Here is a 3,034-nt window from a genome sequence, read left to right as displayed (position 1 = left end):
CCGTCGCCGTCGCTCCCGGCGACGAGTCGCTTCACGACGTTCTGCACGTACTACGCCTGCGCGCTCGCGTGGCGGCTCGACCCCACACGCCCGGGCCTCAACCACCTCACGCTCGCCTTCGAGCCCGGCCGCGCCATCGTGCACCGCCGCACGCGTGCCCCGGCTGGCGAGTCGTGATGCCCGCTCCCGCGGTGCACGCGGATCGCAGCAAGTCGAGCGCGGCCGGCGGGCAGGGGTCGGAGCGCGTCGAGCGCGCGCGGTGAAGCATCCGTGATATTCACAGAGGCAAAATCGTTCATTTTCCGATGGAGGGGTTGACGCAGCCCCCGGTGTCGCCGGAGCGCGACGGCGGCGAGGGCTTCGTGCTCACGCAGCCGCCGTGCGTCGACGAGGCTGGGGCGGACGCGCCGCCGCGCATCGCCTTCGTGCTGCGGCCGACGGCGGCGGCCGCGGCGGCGTCGACGGAGCCGGTGGAGCTGGTGGCCGAGTCGACGGTCGTCGTCGGCCGCGAGCCGCCGGCGGACATCCTTCTCGTCGACATGGAGCGGACGGCGACGACGACGCTGCGCCCGTTCGTGTCGGCGAGCCACGCGACGCTGCGCGTGGCGCTGGAGGACGGGATGGACGTGGCGTACGTGGCGACGCACACCATGTCCGACGGCAAGACCGCCGCCGGGCTCTGGCTCGGCGGCGAGCGCCTCGCCGCGGGCCAGGAGCGCCGCATCGCCGTCGGGGCGACGCTGCGCTTCGGGACGCTCAAGGACGAGGCGTCCATGCCCTACGACAAGTTCAACTACACGCTCACGAGGCTCAACATCGACATGGCGCCGCTGCGGACCGGCCGCGGGCGGACGGACGAGACGACGACGACGACGAAGCTGACGAGGAACCAGAAGAAGAGGAAGCGACGGAAGCAGGACAGGGACGACCTACAGGACGAGCTCGACCGCGTGAAGGCCGAGAACGCGCGGCTCAAAGACGCCGCGCGGCTCGGCACCAAGCACCGGAAGCACGACGCACGACGGAAGCGACGACGACGACGACGCGACGACGACGACGACGACAACGACGACGAGGACGACACGCCGATCTGCCGGGATTTCAACAATGGAGGCTGCAGTTGGCCCGCGTGTAGGTACCGGCACGTGGCCGACGGCGGCCGGCCGCGCGTCGGCGCGTACTCCGCAAGGAGCGCGCGCCACCGCGGCCAGCGCCGCGCCGGCTAGCCGGCGCGAAGAGGACGGCTGTCCGGCGTCCTGCGCGACTCGCGCGAGAGTGGGATCTCGCGCGCGTTTTGGGCCGGGGGCGAGCTGCGTCACACCGGGCAGGTCGGCGCTCCTCCGCTCGCTCCGAGTTCCGCGTGGTCACTTGTGAAACGCCGAGGGAGCCGCGCGGACGCCCGAGACGGGCGGGCTTCGCGGCCTGCCTGGAATAGGGACGAAGCGCGGTGATGACGCAGCGACGCCCGCGCAGGCCGACGCGGCTAGCCGGCCAGGCGGTGCCGCGAAGGCTAGCGGGCGAAGCGGTCGCCTTCGACCACGCGCAGCGACGCCTCCTGTTCGGGGGAAGCCGCCGGCCGACGGTGACCACCGTCGACCAGAACCTGTCGCTGCCATTGACTGTGCCGGAGGAGCATGGGGCAGCTGGCGGGGCGGGAATCCCGAGCGTCGTTGGACCAGTTCAATCCAGCGGCGTGTAACGACTGCACGGAGGCGGGCCGGCTGCTTTGGCGGCCGGTTCAAGGTACAGTCTAGCCCCGCGGAAAGCGCGGCTGCGGTGTAGGGCTCTTGGCCGAGTTCGAATCCGCAGGCTCGCATCAGCATTGGACCATTGCGCGCCTTGTGAGGTGCATGGTCCGCCGAGGGAGGCCTCGGTCCCCAGCTGGCTGCTTCTTCGTGGACGTGCTCATGCCAGGGAAGGGAGAGAGCTGGTGCGTTTGGCGAGGAGTCACCCCTAGTAGGCTGCTAGCCGCTTAAAGACTCCTCTCTGCGCTCCGCGAGGCGCGCGTGTCCTACGACCGGGAGGTCCTCGGCGTCTTCGCGGACCTGGTGCCCGCCGACGCGGCCACGTCCTTCTTCGAGCAGCACGCGGGCAAGGGGGCCCGGGATAAGGCCGGCATCGTCCCGGACTTCAAGCTCGTGCCGGGCGGCCGCGCCGCGCAGCTCGCCGACGTCAAGACCATCGGCTTCGCCAAGTCGCGCTACGGCCGGTCGCCCGCCCGCAGAGGCGGCACCTTGCCGTGCGACGAGCGCGCGGGCATCATCAACCGCGAGTACCGCCTGCACGCCGAGAAGCTCGACAAGAAGTTCTACCCGGACGAGGCTTCGCCGGGTCCCTTCGAGCGCCGCCTCGGATCCTTCGGCTCCGTCGTCGGCTTCGTGGCGGGCTACTTCGGCGAGCTGAGCAAGGGCGCCCACGAGGTCCTGGCCATGGCCGCCGAGGAGATCGCGGAGCGGACCTGGGTCGAGGCCGGCGCCACGAGCCTCGACCACGCGAAGTCGATCCAGAAGCAGCGGCTCTACCGCGAGTGGGGCGTCGCCTCCGTGCGCGCGGTCGCGCGGATCAAGATCGAAGGCCTCGGCCTCATCGGCGCCCCGTCGTCGATCCCGCGGCCCGACTACGGCCGGGACGCGGCCGCGAAGCGGGCCCGCGACGCGGCCTACGCCCGCGCGGCCCGCGGCACCGGCGGGACCTTCGGCGTCGCCTACGAGCAGTAGCCGCCCTACGTCGTCGTGCCCTCTTCGTCGCCGTGCTCGCGTACGCCTCCGCCCTAGTCGTGTCCTCCCGTGACGCTTCCCTACGCCCCCCTTCGCTGTTTTATCATCCCCGAATCGAATTTGGTCGATCCGTTTTACGAGGCGCACAGTGGGTTGAGCGGGACCAAGTATCTCGGATGCGGCGATGCCGTTCGGGACTGGGGGCGCTTACTCCTACGCGAGGTGCGCGAGGGCCAGCCGCATAGCGGTCCACGCAACGGGCGCGTCGTCGCGGGTCCAGGCGGCGCAGGCCCGCCGGACGGCGGAAACCCCGTCCG

At 71.2% G+C, this 3,034-nt stretch overlaps 1 protein-coding gene across 1 annotated transcript; it reads left to right on the top strand.

Moving 5' to 3' along the window:
- Positions 1-305: 305 nt before the first annotated feature.
- On the top strand, positions 306-2,717 carry AURANDRAFT_68984 (hypothetical protein; the record flags this gene model as incomplete). Its single annotated transcript, XM_009044726.1, has 2 exons — positions 306-1,135; positions 1,979-2,717. The coding sequence occupies 2 exons, from the start codon at positions 306-308 to the stop codon at positions 2,715-2,717; spliced, it is 1,569 nt and encodes a 522-aa protein (XP_009042974.1).
- Positions 2,718-3,034: the final 317 nt, after the last annotated feature.

The sequence above is a fragment of the Aureococcus anophagefferens genome (genome assembly GCF_000186865.1).
Source record: "Aureococcus anophagefferens unplaced genomic scaffold AURANscaffold_743, whole genome shotgun sequence".
Classification (NCBI taxonomy): domain Eukaryota; class Pelagophyceae; order Pelagomonadales; family Pelagomonadaceae; genus Aureococcus; species Aureococcus anophagefferens.
This window is presented reverse-complemented; position numbering and strand designations above follow the sequence as displayed.